The 16248-nt window shown below is 46.0% G+C and overlaps 1 protein-coding gene and 1 long non-coding RNA gene across 3 annotated transcripts in view; one reads left to right on the top strand and one right to left on the bottom strand.

The window, feature by feature from the left end:
• The window catches only part of LOC108627136 (uncharacterized), a 192452-nt gene that overhangs the window by 86696 nt on the left and 89508 nt on the right, over nucleotides 1–16248 (top strand). For both annotated transcript variants that reach the window (XM_018028217.2, XM_026815359.1), the window contains exon 3: nucleotides 8394–8556. In XM_018028217.2, the coding sequence (XP_017883706.1) occupies nucleotides 8469–8556 (88 nt within the window). In that variant the 5' untranslated portion in view covers nucleotides 8394–8468. The remainder of the gene's footprint in view (nucleotides 1–8393; nucleotides 8557–16248) is intronic.
• LOC113464614 (uncharacterized) overlaps nucleotides 8565–16248 on the bottom strand; it is a 104247-nt gene continuing 96563 nt past the window's right edge. The window contains exons 3-4 of the long non-coding RNA XR_003389465.1: nucleotides 9638–9767; nucleotides 8565–8789 (exon numbers count right to left, since the gene is read on the bottom strand). This is a non-coding gene — a long non-coding RNA (uncharacterized LOC113464614). The remainder of the gene's footprint in view (nucleotides 8790–9637; nucleotides 9768–16248) is intronic.

The raw sequence follows: 16248 nt of genomic DNA, 5'->3' as shown, positions 1-16248 counted from the left end.
CACCTTGATAGAACTGGATCATCGAGTTTCCATACGGCACGCATTAAATCACTTATAATATCGTTCCAAGATGGCACGCGATAAGATAGATTTCGGACATTTTTCGCATACTTCCTCGGAACGTGATTTCTGCGCCGGTGAGTCAATTTCCCGCATTGACAGGACGGCCGGTGCAGTTCTCTCTCTCTCTCTCTCTCTCTCTCTCTCTCTCTCTCTCTCTCTCTTTCGTGAAAATTTGCGATTCGTAAGCTCCGACTGTCTGTCCGTCGTTACAAGACGTAATTGACAACGGAACGAAGCCGAGATAAGAAGAAACCGTTCCCCGTCTTTCCTCCCCTTGTACAGTTTAATGGGATGGTGCCAAACGCCGAAAGGTTTTCACAAATTTTCCTTTCTCTCGATGTCTCGTAACCATTCACCGTATTTGTATATTCATTATCGTCCAAAGTCTAGAGGGATTTTCGTTAAAAAATCTCGTCTGTAATCCGAGGGTTTTTGTACAAAATGAAACATTCGTGGTATCAGTTTAAAAAATACATTTTTATTATCATTTAGACATTGCAATATACACTCGTGTTTGAACATTTTTATACATGGCAAGGTTCACATCTGAATGGTAAGAAAAGTTTCTAAAAATAGAGAGTAGAGCAAGATTGACGATAGCGGGATGATATCTATCTATTCCTGTTAGCCCGGATTAGGCGCGTTGCCCAATTCGTAGACGAGAGTTTCCGTATCCGGGTCTTGTCAAACTCTGTTCCTTCCAATTATTGTAAGGATTCGAGTTTCGCGACAAAGCCGCAATCCGACGGAGAGCTCGCATCTTCGGACAATATCTATATTGTCGTGGGCGGCACGGACAAAAGGAGGTCGTGATTTGTTAGCCGCGCGACGAGATACGGGAATTGTTCCCGGGACTAACAGCCTGTCGAGTAGTTTTTGCTATCGATCACTCGGGTAGGGCGCGGAGCAGCTCTGGACATTTATCAGCGCCGTGCAATTTTCGCGTCGCCTATCCTCTAGGAGGGGTTTGATCTTGATTTTTGGTGTAAACGCCGCCTCGCGGAACGCGATAACCCGTGATTTATCCCCGGGACCGGTAATAAAGATATCGAGCCGCGCGAAATTAGAGAAGATCCGCCTCTGCCGGGAAACTGCATCACCTGCTCTTCGTCGTCCGGGAACAATGCGTTAAATTCACAGTTTTGCCGTACGTCGTGCTTTTAAAAATAGACCCGCCATCTTCTTATATAATTTTTTCTATACGAGAGCTAAAAAAAAAAGTGCGGAAAGAAGGTGATTCGATTAATCGTAAAGTCGAAGGCAGGGAACGGTTAAAAATGATTGCCGGAGGATGGTCGAAGTTGGCCGAGCGAGTACGTGTTACTGCACGTTGGGGGCGGTTTTATCTGGATCCTTTATTTCCTGCGCGGCAGATCGAAGCCTGTATAGCCAGACCGGCACGCGGTCCTCGTTTTATTGGATTCCGTGGCGCGAGCGAGCCGGCGCCGTTTTTCCAGGTTACCGGCCCGATGGAGAAGGCAGCCCGCGTCCTCATCTATCATCCACCTCCGCCGGCACCCAAGTCATTTAACAAACGTCTCCTTCAGATTCCATATTGCGGGCTACGCGGCGCACAGGCCCCGTTTTCCTTCGTTCGATCGTTCCCGACCGCTTTTCTCTTTCCCACACCCCCCCCCCTGTGTCTCTATCCCTTGACGAATCCCAACCGCGCCGACGGATTTTCATTCCCTCTTCTGACTTTTCCGCCCTATACACGCGACGTCGAGACGGTACCTGTCACCGCTAAGTAATTTTGTTACGTTCGATCGGTCCGACCCCTTGTGGTTTCGGAACACAAGCGTGGTAGACGGGTTTCATGCGATTTCAGAACACGACCTCGGGCCAAAAAATATAACGTATTTACTAATAAATATGGTATTTGTAAAGGAAGGTGTCAGACGGTAGAATCGTATTTATCAGGGAGAATCGGTCATTCGAATTTCTTCTAGGCTTCCACGGTTCTTCATTTTGTTTCACCGCGCACGATTCGAGTACATCGGTGAAAAAGGGGGGATGGGAAGAAAACGATGGTGAGGAATGGCGGCGGTGCGGTGTAGCGGCAAGACTGGAGAGCAATTCTCTTGACAATTTGGCCTGGCGGTTCGCCAGCAGAGGCCAGTCGATTCAACTAATCTAAGTTGCTTAGCACGACTTCGTTCATCTCCTTCCACCGGCTCTCCAACCCCTGACCACCCTCCTCTCGCTACTTCGACTTGTTAGCTCTGCGTCTACCCTTTCCATCCCTCTCTCGCACTCCGCTCCGCTCTGTTTCATCCCCTTTCGCCGCTTCACCCGCAGGCTACTAGAATCCTCACGGGCTATGAATATAAATGCGTCGATAGAAAAGTATTTGTATCATACCCTGTACCCGCGGAAATTAATGCGATTACTTTGTCCTTTTGCGAGGTTGTTCTTCATTCCGCGGATTCTCTTTCTATTTTCATTAATTTAATCTGTCCGTCGTTTGTTTCCGTCTCTTTCATCTACGATAATTGAAAATGTAATCAGGCTGGCAGTCAGTCATCGATTTCACGCGCGAGAGCGTTGAAATTAGCGTTGCAACTCGATCGTTCACGAAACTCGAGTAAAACACCGACTGGAGGAACAGGGTGCAGTTGATTAGGAAGCGGGGTCATTGGCACCCACTCCGACGTAACCCATATATCGCCCCCGTGTGACTAATTGAAAGCAGATTCACGAGTTAGTTCGGGTGCGTGCTCAAAAGGTGATACATCGGGAATGTAACGCGACACCTGGGAAACTCCGTGCCACTCGCGCAATTTAGGGTGTAAAACGCGCTACAGGTCCCCCACTGCCTAAGTCTCGGTACGATGCCCAAGGTGGCAACTGTTATAACTCGAATAAGTTTGGTAACCAAGAACCCGTCCCGCCGTTCCCTCGCGTAACTCGTAACTCGCTGCTACGCAATTCCTCGGAACGTAATTGGCTGCTGTGCCGAATTACCTTCCAGCTTCTCTCGCGTGCCTACCGTCCTTTTTTGAACGCGTCAGATGCTTTGTACCAACTGGAAATTGTTAATATCCCAGTCCAAAATCGAAAATTGATCAGAACCGTTCTTTTATTACGTCGACGTTGATGAGTCAGTAAAAAAAAAAGTTGAAAATTGGCTAATTAAAAATGGAGCATGGGTTTAGAGGTAGAGAGTATTGCAGGCTGTAGCTCATTGCGGATTTAGGGGTAGCGGCACGCTGTTCAATCCGCGCCCTTCATTCCCGCGGCTTACGGTTTACGACACTTTTATGGCACGTCGCCAACCGGGTAACGAGATAAGGGATTTGTAGTTGTACACCGTTGCATTATGTCATTAACAAAATACGATGGTGTCATCAATGAAAATTCGTGCTAATATCCGCAACGCGACAACACTCCCGACGAAATTAATGAGAAATTTGTAAAAAATTTTTCCTTTAATCGGTCGCTGGAAAATATTCGAAGCGACAAAGGTTTCCTTTAATTAACAGCGGCGCTAATGAAAACGCCCCGACGTCAGGGATTCCGATAGGTCAACGAACTTCGATAAATAATGACCCCGAATTCGTCCTTATCCCAACCGAGCGATGGTCTCTTTCTCTGATGCACGCAGAATTCCCAGGCACGCACGCATCGAAACATCTGAGACACGCGTGGTTTCGCGCTGAATTGTTAGAAGCTGAGCACGAGCCCGGTTCTGGAATTTCTGGACGCCGAGGCACGTATGGTCGGACGCGTGCACACGCGTGCATTAAACATCGAATATCGATTTCAATACCTGAGGTATTACATCGTTTTTGTACGTTCTTGTTTCGAAGATATTGGTTTAGAAATGGAATCTACGCATCGGCAACAATTGCAGCTTTGAAATTATCCATTCGTCGTTTGAGCGCAGGCAGCACTGGAAGGAGCTACCTGTGTTCGACAAACTAAGTTAACGTTTCTTACGTTGTAATTGGCTGACGGAATTGTATAAGCCGGGACGAAGACGAACGAGGAAAAGGGGGACGATATTGTTGGCGTTACACCGGTTACCGCGTCGATTCAATTCAGAGGAATCTTAAGAGCGTAGGGATGCTCGAGGGGGAGTTTGACTCTCGATGCGTGTCGCAAATTGTCGTGAATTCGCGTACGTCGTTCTAGTCCCCCTCCAGAATTCCGGTAATTTTGGGAAATACAACAAAGAGGGATGTTAATTGCTACCGAGAACGAGAAGCACGATAATTGGTAGCAGATAGCAGGGTTGAACTCGCGAGGAGAGACGGAACGGTTTTCCGGAACTCCATGCGTCTCCATGGAAATTCGATTTACGCCCGCGCCCCGCGTAGCATATCGAATCTTCGCTGATTTCTAGCGAGAAATTCGCGAGACGAGATTGCGCGAGGGGCTAATTCGACTCGGGGTACGATTTTCAATTTCATCCGCGCCTCGTTAGTCCCGACGCGATACAGTCCTTAAACCGTGGTTGAAAACCCTTTGACGTACCGCTAAAATGCGTTGCCAATGCGTTAAACGCTTTAACGATCTGTAACGTAAGAACGATTTGAAAATTGCTTGGTGCACGTGGAGCTGAGTCGTATAAAATATTGCGTTGTTTTAAATGACGGTTTCTCATTGATTCAGCTGTTGGGAAACCGAAAGATTATTCTTGAACAAAAGAAGTTGATCAGAAGTGGCTGTCACTTCGCTTAGATTCTAATCCGATTTCTCCCATTTCGGTTCTCCTCGCGGCCGGAAGAAAAGCTGGTTCACTCGGGTAGAAACCGGTCCGGCGCCTCCGTCATCCTTTTTCCACGATCGTCATCTGTACGCGTCGACAATGAACCGGCGCAAATCTTCAATCTCGTTTGGCAAATGGCCGATCTCGAGGCCCTCCGGTCGTTTGCCAGTAGCCGGTATAAAAGAAACGTCGCTGGTTCTTCGACGCGTGTTCCCTCGCTGCGAGAAATGTTTCAGAGCCGCATTGTTCGTCATCGCGTTCCTCTTCCAACTAACTTTTTTGTTTCTCGCCTTTCTCGGAGAATATCTTCAGATCCGTGTTCTCGCTTCGTTCTCGTTTCTCAAAAATTGACTGATGCATCGGATCATTTGAAATTCTCAAACACACTTCTTTGTATCCAATAACAGATCATCAAGGCTCGACTTGTACTACTTAAAATTGTTGTTAGACTTTTCCTCTTCACGCCGGATTCGTAACTTCCGAGTTTTCTACGCTGGCCAACTTCTATTTCCTACTACTCCGTTCCACTATTCCCCGTTACGTTTCACTTGGCCAGGAGCGTCCTGGTGGCGTCTTCCATTTCCCAATGTAACAAGTTTTCCTTTTCATTCGAAAACGATTTACCGAGCCACGTCGCGAGTAGCACTCCTTTTCGAGATTCCGCGATATTATGAAATATGCCACTACGGTTGAAACAGGGGGTGTAATTTGAGAGGATCACCGGGAAATTTCGCACAATTCCATTGTTTGTGGTTAAGCGCTTTTTATTTCTCATCCAGCAAAGAGTCTCTACTCGGTCAGACCAACGTTGTTGATAATTTGAAGATAGCACGCGTTTCGTTTGAATCGATGCTTCGTGAATTTGCTTGCGAAAAGCGTGGGACTTTCAATAACCCGCGTTAGCGGTTAGATTCTGTTTCCGAGAACGGGGCAGATATCTGTAGAGAGATCGGACGAGTTTCGGTTTAATTCGAACGTCGAGATGTACGCGGCCGTGGCGGCTCTAATCCCGTTCGTGCCGCGTTGGCAGTACCCGCGATGAAAGGCGCGCCTTAATTTTCGCCGTTCGTTCACGGGAAACGTCGACGGCCAGAGAGAAAAAGGAACACTGGTGAAATACGATGGATGGTAATGAGTCCGGTACGACGCTTCGAACTCGACGGATTTTCGAAAGTTATTCGAGGATTTTTCTTTGTTCGAGCTCGGCGACAAGGGCTTCCCGTCGAACGGGATCGCCATTCAATCCCGCGATTCTTTCATTCCTCTCTCGTCCTTGAAATAATATTTTAATTGAGACCCTCGGGACTTGACGCTAATCCGCGACGGGAAACCGCTTTCAAAAGAAATGTGCGAAAATTTTATACGCGCATGCTGATCGCGAGAAGGGTCTCTAAGGGACGACAAAGCTAATTCAGTGTATTCCATATTCCATATTCAGTAATTCCAGTTTTATCTTACAAATAGGTCGTTAACATATTTGTAATAATTGATAACATGTTAAAGAAACATATTTGTCGTGCAGACCGATGGAAGCCGAAGACCGCGTCAAAGCTTGCAAAATTAACCGAAAGCAGTCGATAGAAATTCAATATTTATAATTCCAAAACGACGTGTTTCCCTCGACGTGACTTGCTTCATACAAAATAAAATACTTTTCATCGAATCTTCATAAAGATCGAAACAAAGACAGCTTAAGAGGTCGAAAACGTTTTCCGGGAAACGGGAGCCACTTGGCTCGATCTTCGGAGGGGAGAGGGCTGAAATCGCTTCCGTCTCCACGGCGCGTGGAGGAGCCGCGATCAAAATTCACCGGGAGCTCTTCACCGTAATTCACCGTGACGACTCGCGCACGGGGAAAACCTGAGAAAATCATCGTGGAGGACGTGCGCTTCCCCGGCAAAGAGCTCGAATATCAGCTAGAATCCTTTTGTTCGCGTGTGTAGATAGCGTACGGCACGCCGCGACATCATGCCATACCGCGGGTTCATTTGTGCCGTGACAAGAAAGGAGCAAGGGTGAAGGGACGTTACACCTCGTTCAATAACGCCGGTGTACCTTCTTCAGGCAAGTTACGAGCTTTCGTCGAGAGTACTTGCACGTTACTCCTAGAGATGATAAACAACATTTTCTTGCGGAATTTCACTTAACGAAACTCGCATCAAGGAACAAATTGACGAAAGAAGAAGCGTTGCGCCTAGTTTAAAGAATCGTGGGAACTTGTAACGGTCTGTGAAAGGTCCTGTAGTGGCTGGGAGGGGCAGAATCGGACGAAGGGGCGCGAGCCGGAGGCAAAGCCGGTCGCAGAGAACGAGAGAATTTAATTTCTCGGTAACATTACACCTTAGGAGCCTTATTCCAGCGGCTTTGTGCGCCGCCGGGGGTGGCGCAGTGAGACACTCGATCGCAGGACTCCATTTGCGGTTTAGCATAATGGAAACCCAACGCGCCCTCAGGACCAACGCGCCAGTGCCACCTCTCTCCCTTTTTTGCTTTCCTCTTTGTCCTCCGCCGTCTTGCCGGGGAAAAATAAATAAGTTCCAAACACCCACGCTTGATCTCTGGATCGTGACTCTCGTGTACTCTGTACGATATCGTGCAAAATTTCGTACGAGATTGATTATTCGATCCTCGATCATTAAAAGCGACTCACTTCTGTATGCAGAACGTGAGAACAAAGACTCATTGTCAGTCTCACAAATTCTTTTTTTATATCAAAAGGAAATTAGAGCGTAGGATCGTCGTTTTAATTTTAACAGCGAGGCGGCAATTGTTTCCGAGGGTCACTGTCGCCCTCCCCGTGGCCGGAGCTTAATGACCTCTAATGATAAGCTAAAAATACCCGATCCCCGGGCAAGATCGAGGCCGTAATGAATGCAGGGGAAAAACTCGCAGAACTCAGTGATACCATTTTCAACGACGCATTTGTTATGACGGGACAGGATTTTATTACGTTTTAATTCGCGAAACAAAGAAATTGGAAGAACAATTGTCCTGTAGAAATTTAATAAACGAGCGACGAACGGTCCGCGCGATGATCGTCGTTTAATTGATATCTGAATCGTTCGTATAACGAGGATTAATGTACACGTGCATCGATCTGGAGAAATAGTCAGGTTTTTCAGCGTTGCATGGCGAAACCGCGTTTATTCGCAACAATTGCCAGGATCCTTACGCGATAAGCGAGGGACGCTTTTATTCACCGAGGTAACAAATTTTGACGCCTTAATGAACGCCGGATTAAATGTTCCGGGCTCATTAACTCGACGGATCGGCGCGAAAAGCGAAAGAAAAGGGGCGCTCTCGCCTCTAGGATATTGCCGGCTGAAAAAGAATTACACGGGTAATCGCCTTGCCAGTTGGGATAATTGCAATTGACGGACGGAACACAAAGGGTTAGCTTTCGCCTCGCCAGACTCTTAATTCACCCGAATTCCAATAACTTCCATTATCGAATTAAGGAAAATTTATTTCAAAAGAAAATTGAATATAAGGAATATTCCATGAATAGAAAATAAGAACATGGAAACTGGTTTCACTGAGAAATATTATTACGTCACGTTGTTGTTTTGTTATAGATACAATGGCACATTCTGTATGATATATTTCTGTCTTTTTGCAGAGGGGCTGTGATGAGGGAAGCCGGTTAAGGGATCCTGTGTCGCGCAGGCGCCGCGCCGGTAGGAGTACAGGAAAGATGCTGCCATCCTCGAGAGCTTTATTAAGCCCGCTGCTGCTTCTAATCATCGCTGGAAGCACCGGTGCCTTCAGCTCTCGACAAGGAGGTAAGAAAGCTTCTTCTGTTGCTTGGAAGATGTTTTGTCCCGAACCGAGTAACAACGGGGACGACGTCGTAGACGCTCGTCCTTCGTCAATTTTCCGAAAAGTTTTCTCCAACAAATCTGGTTAAGTCGTTGACCGAGTTTCGGAACGGTCCGAGTATTCTCGTTTCCGAACGACGCTCGTCCCGTTCGTTTAACCGTTGAACGGATGCAACCAAGAGACGAAGATCGAGGACCTGTTGGATGACGACCTAGTTAATCCTATTTTTAAATTATGCAAGCCAAAACTACTCGCCCCGAGCCAAGTCCTGAGAATAATGCTCACTTCCTGTTGCGTTAATCTTATTTACCAATTTGTTGTTTTCTTTTTCATTTTCTCGGTGTCGAATGTATTTACGGAAACTTGAATTTTGGTGTATCAATTATTTTGTATAAGAGACAATTGACTGACGCTTAAGACTGACCCTTTCAAGGCTTGCTCTTTTCTTTTATCGACGAAAAGAAAGTGCACGTTAGTTGCGCGGCGGCGAGTTGCAGGACTCTCGGAAGTTTACCGAAAAATCCGTGTAGATCCGGCGACAAGTTTAAGGGGGATGTCTCGAAGCCGGCGGAGCAACATTTTAATTCGCCGTCGCTTGCGCGGAACTAAGTATCGCCGGGATCCGGGTAGACGCATAACCGTTTCATAACCGATCCGCGAGACAACGGTGGCCCAAGCTTAATACAGGCTGGCGCCGTTTCTTCGAATTACTGTAGCTTCTGAATCTACACGACCTTATTTCGGAAAAGCTCTCGGAATACACCATCCCCCAAAGGTACAGGACCATAAACCACTTTACCCTTCAGTATCTTGTAAAATAAATCTAATATTTCTCTCAAGTCAATGCATAGGAAGTGTTCTTTCCGAGCAGACGAAGATCGCGTATAACAGTTTATCAGTTTGCACATCCTTAAATAATTAAATAATTTCGTCATTCTGCAGGTATGAAAAATAATAATATGATCGTAACTAGAAACACGGTCCCATACTTTTGGTGAACGTAATAGATGTAACCAGACGCGTGCGCACGTTTACCATCCTTACCTTCTCTGTCTAACCGTTTCTATCCTGGGTCAGACGTTATCCTCTCTGCGACCGTTTGTCCGCGTTTCGCTTTGCTTGTTCCCTCGTGGAGGGAACACCTCTTAGTGGCCATTTCCTAGATTAAGGTCACCTGGAAAGCAAATAGTTGTTAGAGGTAGAAAGAGGAACTCCTAGAGGGTGTCCCGTGCGAACGCTCAACTTCCGGCGTGCACAGCTAGACTATACGTATTCTGGAAAACTATTTACGCGCGAAACACCCGTCGCATTTCAGAGATACCGGGACAGATACGACGGAGCGCGACTGGGAATTTCTGCGACCCTCCACGCTCGATGTAAACCTCATTGTTTTCCTTCTCTCTCTTCAACCCTTTCCCTTTGCTCTGGATACAAGCTTTCTAAACGAGGGTGAAATACCTTCTGCGAATGCTCGTTTCTATTCCAGGCCGAATTAATCTTTGACTCTTATTTAACGCTGACTCTAAACAAGAATTCGCGCAATAACGCTTTGCCCGTGTCCCTCGACCGGAGCATTCATACGTATGAATTTCATTAAATTTTCACCGAAACGAGCAATGATATTCTTGTGAGTACGGATGAAAATCTCAAACGAGGGAGGATCACAATTTTGACCGTATCTGAAAATGACAACGCCACTTGTTTCAATTGCGCCGAGCAATCCGGATTACAACTGTGGCTGTGGAACCCTTGAGATTTTATTTTCGCGCGCGGTTCAGCCCCGAAAACGACGCCAATATCGTAACCCTTTAGACTTTAGACCGTGCTAGAGGGGGAGACGGCTGGTTGCAGCCGCCCCCATTGACCCACTTTCCTTCGGCGCGGCGCGCGAACGGAATTTCAGCGACGCGCAAAAAGATCCTCGAGACCTCGACCCCCTCGCGAATTAGGGTCGCCGCTCCTTTGAATGTACGATTTTTTTTTTTTTCACATCATAGCAACTCAGACTGCACTTGATATACTCCGCTTGCAAAATTTCTCAAATACAGGAATTCATACACGATATTAACGTACGGTACGTCTTAGAATCTGATGTATTTGATGACTCAAAATTAAATGGTGTTCCAGCCTATGAATTATTAATAAGAAAGTTTGTCACCACGCGGGACATCAAATTTAATACAGGACCGACAATAAGGGAGTAGAAATAAGCTGAGAACGAGCCGATTTTCCTGTTGGTTTCGTTGGGGCTCGCGCCAAATTGGGTCGGGTCGAGGAAAGCATGTGAAAATGGTCGGAGGGCAACAAAGCCGGGGTCACGTAGCTTTCTGTTTGAAAAAGAACCAGCCACGTTCGTTAAGGCGCCGATGCGACGAAACAGGAACAAAGCTAAAACTGTGTTGCTGCCTAATTAAGGATAAGTCGATGAACTTTTTAAAAAAAAGGACGTGAAAATTAGCCGAGAGCACAAAAGTACTACAGAAAACTAGTCGTAGTCGCTTCCACTGGATAATAATTATGTTGATCACAGTTTTGTTACAATCAGTTTTTTTATATTTGCACGAGAAGGGATAGGATTCTAATAAGGGGAACATGATTTACAAAGAAGCAAGAATGGAGGAAATGGAATGGAACGTGAATTAAGGATTCGAGAGGGGCTAATCAGCGTTCCCGTTTTAAATTCAGCCTGGTCGCGTGCTGAACGAGGCGATTTCGATCTGATATATCGACTCGACCTCGATAAGCGGCGTGCATCGCCGGGGGTTGCGAAGAGCCCTTGAATTCCGGTCGGGCAGCGAAAAAGGGCGAGAACTGGAAAGTAGAGACCGGTGTCCGACATGTGCTAACCGGGAACAAAGCTTCGCTGAGGCTAATAGGCAACGCGATTATACCGTGCCGTGCCGATTAACGTAATTACCAACAGAAACAGAGTTATGGAATAATGAAGTTCCTCTATCAACGCGCATCTACAGCTTAAGGAAATTTGTCCCGTTTAGTTAGCTCGATTCACAGCTCACGTTACATCAAAGAAACTAGGTTTCATTTGCGATCTGAAAATCAAAAAATTGTTTCGACACTCGTCTTTAACAGTAAAGTCGTATTCAAAATAGAGAAGGAAAAATTGTTCCGAGACGTGTTCTTTGACGGCAAACGCCATTTGTCTTTGCCCAGTCGCTTAAAGCCTTTGCGCTCTTAATCAGGCTTTGGGTTTTTGTCAGTTTGTAAACGACTTTAAGCGGCGAGAAGCCGCGACGCGAGAGGCGACACAATGAAAACCGGCGGCCTCGCAATTACCACGCTCGCGACGCTTTAATAAAGCGGAGCATAATCGCGATGCGGCGTGTAAAGAAGCGAGAGAGGGATGATCCAGGCGCGTTGGCAACGGTCGCGGAGAGTGGCCTCGTTCGGAAAGGATTCGTAATTAAGCGGAGTCGCGTATCGCGCGCTTTGATCTGGACTCGCGACGTCTCAGACGAGATCGCGTTTGTTCTCGCGTAATTCCTTTTCACGCTTGTTCCCGGATTACCGACCGTGCCGCTTGAAAATGTGCCAATTAACAGTAACCAGATGCTTTTGCACATTTTTCACAGCAATATCACATCTCATATTTCGTGCAAGATTTTTTTTTTTCTCAAATTGAAAGCCATTTTATTCTATGATAAAAGATGGTGGAAACTTTTTGAATCGTGTCCGAATAAACTGAAACGGAGAAAGGGTGAGAAAAGTCGTCTGGACGGTTTTTCCGATTTCGACTTCTCGTCTCTCAGCCGACTTGTCCCGACAACTCGCGTTTCGTGCGAGTGGCCGTCAGATAAAACTCGAGGTCCCCGGACACGCGAACTTCTCGCGCGAGCGTCTCGGTCCCGAAGCGATAAGAGGCGGAAAATTCACCGAGAGAGCAGCGCTCTCCTTTATGTTTTAGTTTCGAGCCTGATAAATTGTTTACTCCCAGGGAAAGTTCTCAAAGTGACCCCCGACTTCGCCCCCTTGTCTCGACGTCATAATGACCGGCGCGATGCTCTTTTTCTTCGGCCGGACGCTCCGCGTCGTTTGCTCAAGAAACTCAGTCACAGTTTCGCTGAGAAAAAAAAAGAAAGCGAGGCGTCTTTGCGGTGGAAAAAGTTTTCCGCCGCGGAAGACACCGTTAAGCAAATCCGCTAACGAAACTGGGTCAATTTGCTACGGTTCTACGCGCGCTCTACTGTGCTTGTATACAAGCGGAATGCGAATAATGAGGAAAAGAATCACTCGTATCTGATAACAAAAGAGTCTCTGTAAAAATTATTCGTTTATATGTATGAATCGTAACTATCGGGAAAAAAAAGATAAAACGTGTCCTATACTTAACTTATAGAGCCAGTTTTGTGTCCTGCAAAGATATTAGAGAATGGTCGCTGATAACTGTCGATACAAAGAGGAATGGAAACGAGATATCGAGCGGATGCATATAGCCGAGCGGAATTAATATTTCATACGTAGAAAAACAATAACGGGGACACGTCGAACGGATCGAGCACAAATTTAATTCCTTAAAAGCCAGTGCATTTCGAGATCCCAGCTTTTACCCGGGCATCGATTTGCTTTGTCGCGAATGAACCGAATAAAAGCCTAGATAAATTTTTCTAATAAAAATTTCGCGCCTCTAAATGAAAAGAAGACGAATCCCTCGTTTGTAATTCGGGAACATCCGTCTATCTCGTATTTTTTTTTGCCTCTGGTTTTTTTGATAAATGCTGTTTGGTAGCATCGGTTTGTTCATAGATTTTTCAATCGCTTAATCGGCGCACTTTGGCAAAAAAAAAAATATCGACCAAATCTATCTCTAGCGGCGAATATAAATAATAAGTGTGATCATTTACGAAGCCGGCAGTCCGCGAGTCGTTATTAATGGATTTTCGTTAAAAGCGACGGCTCTCTTTTTATATCATACGCGAACATATAAATCGCTTTATTCCCAGCGTGACGCTATAAATAATTTCGGTACCCGCAGGGTTTTTCGACCCGCCCACTCGACGATCTTCCATATTTAACGTCCATTTATCGCGTCGATGAAAGCGACCGGTTCTTCCAGGAACAGGGGAGTAAATTCCCGTTGCTCGACGGGACTAAGGCGACGAGCCTCTAATCCAGAAATAAATGTTCTGCGGGATTCGAACCGAACGGGATAGCGTGCCTTACGAAATCATAAGACAGCCGAGGGGAAAAAAGTGGCGAAGTTTCGCTCGACGGATCCATCTGGCCGACAAAGTGACGCATGAATAACGAAAACCGCACGGTCCCATCAAAAATTCTATGGAAACCCTGGCAGCCGGTGAAAAATACTGCCATGAGGCAACTTTTCGCAATTCGAGTTCAATCAAGTGTGCACAGAAAGTTTGCAACGTGGAATACGTGTAAACTCGGGCAAGTAATCCCGATCCTCTCGCATTATTCATAAGAGGATAAGACTTTACATACTTATTCTTCATTAAGTTTCAATTATTACATTTGCCAAACGTGAACAATAGATTCACAGGCGAATAGATACAATACGTCACGTCATCTGACCAGCACTTTCCGTATGAAACTAGTGGCCAAGGGAACAGAAGAGAGAAACATTTAATTCTGTTTGCGGCGAGCGTGGAATGACGGCCGTGTGCCAGAATAGAAGATCGGAGACAAATGGTCGCGCATACTTAGCGAGCACTTGACTGTGACAAACTACCCCGTGCATATACACGCACACAGAGTTTCTCGGTAGAAATCGTCGGTCTCAGAAACGGCGAGCGAAAGAGGGGTTGTTCGTAAATTGTACTCCACGGAATGCAGGGCTTCTGCTGCCTTGGTTTAAACCCTTGCGGATTGCCCGGGGCGACAGACGAAAGCGAAACATGCCCCGGGCTAAATAACACTTTTATTGCCTCTGTTTTTCTTATCAAATTTTTCCATATAATCATTGATTCATTTTATCATGAAAAAAACGTACGTTATAGAATATTCGCAGAACGAATCGTCACAACGTCAGATTAATTTTTATCTCTCTCCTTTTGCGCGAAATGCGCATTGAACGATATTTGTAGGGCGCGCACGGTTGACGTTATTCAATGATTTTCTTGAGGGATCGTGCCGAATCATCGACGATCACGTATCAATTATCATTGAAATGCAAATATTTTTTTTGTCTCAGGTAAGTTGATAGTTCGCGTTACGAGTAAGTACGCAATTATGCAAACGAGCGTAATCTCTATCGGGTGTAAACATAATTTCGGCGATCGGTCTAATTCCCATGCGGAAAATCGATTGAGGGCGGAAAAATAACTCGAAATCGATTCGTTCCGATTAGCGGCGGTAATCGATGCCCCGCACCCGCGGAACACGAGCAACGACACGGTTCGCGATCGGTCGACCACGCGATAAAATTAAACGCAAACAATTGCTCTCGGCCCGGCGTTTACACCGATACAGTCCCATACCATCGTTAGAAGGAACACTGTGCCGGTTCATGAATATTCCGCGGGCATCGGGCACCGGTTCGCCCTAGCCATTTTTCAAACTCGGCCTTCGAGACAAAGTACTTTGGTACGCTGCCAGGAGAAAAAGGAATCGAACGACACCGAGAGTTCCTCCTGATTTCTCGCTTATTATCGGCCTGTAGTTCGTTAGACCCATCGATTCACGTCGACGGAGGGAAGATGAACGACGGGATAGGATAGGAAAAGAACCCTGTCATCCTCCTTGGGTGTCGTCGCTGTTTTATTCGAACGATTAGTCGAGTCTCGAGGCGAGAAGAGGGATTTCGTTTCGGCTTTCCGACTTTAAAAAACGATCCTTGAAATAAAATGTGGAATCACGGTGATTCATGCAGTTTGCAAACCGATCTGCAGCAATTCGAACAATCCTGATTATTTTCATCAGTTATTATTTTATTGCCGTTAACGTTTCTGAAATAACAGTACGTGTCGCTCAGTCGTAATTGTTAGCTTTTTTAGATTGAAATAGTCGAATCGAAAACGCATTAAAATATGATCGCTGTTCATGCCGCGTGAAAATTACACTTTGAAAAATCTAACGAATAATCGCGTGGAAACAATGGCTATTTGAATAATCGGAATTTTAGCTTTACTATTAGCGCGGAAGACGAGAGAGAGAGAGAGAGAGAGAGAGAGAGAGAGAGAGAGAGAGAAAGACTCGTTTCTGAACCATGTAGCATTCAATTACCGAAAAGGGGTTAATCGTCGGTCGGAAAAGCGTTGAAAAGCCGTTGACCGAATTAGGAGATACACGTCATTAAGTATCGGGATTGCAGATCGGATTGCGCTCGGTGCATCGCAAAATACGCTTGTTTCGCAAAGAGCTGTTCGTTGTTGCGCACTATAATAATATAATAAGACAGGATTGGCTCGATCGTTAAACAAGGTGCCTGTTTCGCGAAAAGCTAGGAACCGATGAAAAATTCGTGTCAAACAAAATCGCAGTTTACGTGCCGATTTGAAATTTTCGATATCTCAATTATACACGGATTTTCAATTGAAATTAACATTTTATTCGCCTGTTTTAAACGTCTCGTTAACGGTTTGGACCAACAGCTCTTCTAATTACTATTGTGTATTTGGCCAAGCAACGAGTTTTTAATTCGCGCGTCCGATTCGAGCAGCGGCGGGGCGGCATTGTGCTCG

Source organism: Ceratina calcarata, unplaced genomic scaffold, assembly GCF_001652005.2.
Source record: "Ceratina calcarata isolate Rehan_Ccalc_2016 unplaced genomic scaffold, ASM165200v1 scaffold44, whole genome shotgun sequence".
Taxonomy (NCBI): domain Eukaryota; kingdom Metazoa; phylum Arthropoda; class Insecta; order Hymenoptera; family Apidae; genus Ceratina; species Ceratina calcarata.
This window is presented reverse-complemented; position numbering and strand designations above follow the sequence as displayed.